At 47.4% G+C, this 1,943-nt stretch overlaps 1 protein-coding gene across 1 annotated transcript; it reads left to right on the plus strand.

Annotated features, from left to right (window-relative positions):
* Positions 1-85: 85 nt before the first annotated feature.
* Positions 86-611, plus strand: VTN31DRAFT_5909 (uncharacterized protein; the record flags this gene model as incomplete). The annotated part of the gene is made up of 2 exons (XM_069406460.1): positions 86-281; positions 484-611. The coding sequence occupies 2 exons, from the start codon at positions 86-88 to the stop codon at positions 609-611; spliced, it is 324 nt and encodes a 107-aa protein (XP_069258991.1).
* Between the last annotated feature and the right edge of the window lie 1,332 nt (positions 612-1,943).

A 1,943-nucleotide genomic window follows, 5' to 3' on the forward strand; every position in this document is an offset into this window, starting at 1 on the left:
AAATACAAGCAATCCAAAATCTCAACGCTTTCATCAATCGCATCAGTTAGCGCGGATAACAAGCCGAGACAAAAATTTGTTCGACATGCCTCAGGTCTTCAACAGCGACAAAGAGATTCTGGACGCGGCGAAAAGGATTCCGTTTCCTCCTCCTCCTCCTCCTTCGTGTATGCTACCAAGGGATTGCACTCACCGGAGGCCCCTGAGGAACATTGGCCCAGGTCGAACTCGCTCGCAGACCGACCGCCAGATTGCGCACGGCGGACTCGCGCGAAACCGCGGTACGGCCGGCAACTCTCAGCGTAGACAGCATGTCGCGAGAAAACAAAGAAAAAGACACTTTAAGAAAAAGAAACAAACACTAAATTAGAGAATTGTAAGTGCAGCAGGGAGAAAATTGAGGAGTGAAAGGAGATGGGCAAGGAAGGGATAAAAAAAATAAAAATTAAAAAATTAACCGCGGTCAGCTAACCCATGCCGCAGCCGCCGTTGTCACCGCACGATCGATTTGGAGACGTGTTCTCAAGCTTCCCTTGGGGTTTGTTGGTCTCCGGCCCTCTCCGCAGCTTCGATCGGTCTTCCACCGATCGGGGTTACTCTGGAAAGTTTAGAGAGAGCTAACCATGTTTGATGCTCTTTGATTAATCTACAAAAAGGCTCCAACTCTTTGCATTACTACTCAGATGTACTAACTATATCCCAATTTCTGTTCTTCACAAAGTTCAAAGCAAATCCATCTTTTGAATTCCATCCTGCATCAGGCAACGAACAAGTCACCGAGTCACAAGTCACACCTCACCGGCCTCCATCGATTACATAAGCGTATCCGCCCCGATCTGGTCAGCTGACCCCGGATTTGCTCAGTTTGTTCACCGAGAACTTGGGGTAATTAACCGAGTACATATCTTCAACCCACTTCCCCCACTCCTTGGCCAGTTGCCGCACACCGCGACGACCTCATTCTCCCGTTGTGCGGTCTGTTCCTCGGCAAGCGCTATTTCGTCCGTCGGGTTCAGTGCTTTCGCTCCGGAATTTGGAGCGATACGTTGAAGATCACTCCAGATTTCAACTTGACTTCGGAAGCATTGTTCGTAAATCAGTGGTTTGGTGGTTGTTCTCTGAAGAGCTGTACTCCGTACTGGTTGGTGTATTCTTTAGGGATTTCGCGGCCGGCTAACTAACTACTTAAAATACTTTTTCTTTTTCTTCTCTTTCTCTCCTGCCAAACTGCCAATCCCCTGTGTTGAACAGCCTGATTCCGCTCCCCACCCACAAAAACCCAGGAGACCGAGTGACTGCAGAGGAGGTTTGCATGCAAATCGTTAGAAAGACAGGTCGATTCAATCGGATCTAATGTGCAAGGAAAAAGAAATTATTGTTTGAAATCGAATCAAAAAAAAAAAAAAAAACAAAACGTTACTTGGGTCGGAACCAGGGCCGTACTTGCAAGGTAAAGCATGTAATACATCGTGCCACGTCCAATGTGCTTCTTGTACCCCTTCCAATCAACCAGTGGGATGGCAGTTGATTCGTCGAAATTTCCGAGAGGCTGCGATCCTTCCCCAACCAACCTGTGCCGAACGATGGATGATAACGGCAAGCGCGTCACAGATAGAAAGTATTAATCGCGGACAACTCGGCAGTAGCTATGCTTGCTACTTAGGGATTTGGAAGACACTATGCCAGGCAGATGCGTCCGCTTGTCTTTTTGTTTTTTGTTTGTTGATTTGACGTGGTGGACGGGGTATGGTTGGAACTATTATGAAAACAAACAGATCCAGGGTGTGGATGATCGATTCCAGATCACGGATTGAGAATGGAACGGAGCTAGGGTTCTCGAAAGATTTATATCCTGCCTTGATCGGCCTTGCGATTAGAAATCACTCAATGTTCAAACCACGGTCATCGAAAAAGAAAGAAGGATCAAGGGAGACACATCGCGA

This window comes from Thermomyces dupontii (assembly GCF_041956625.1).
Source record: "Thermomyces dupontii strain NRRL 2155 unplaced genomic scaffold VTN31scaffold_6, whole genome shotgun sequence".
Taxonomy (NCBI): Eukaryota; Fungi; Ascomycota; class Eurotiomycetes; order Eurotiales; family Trichocomaceae; genus Thermomyces; species Thermomyces dupontii.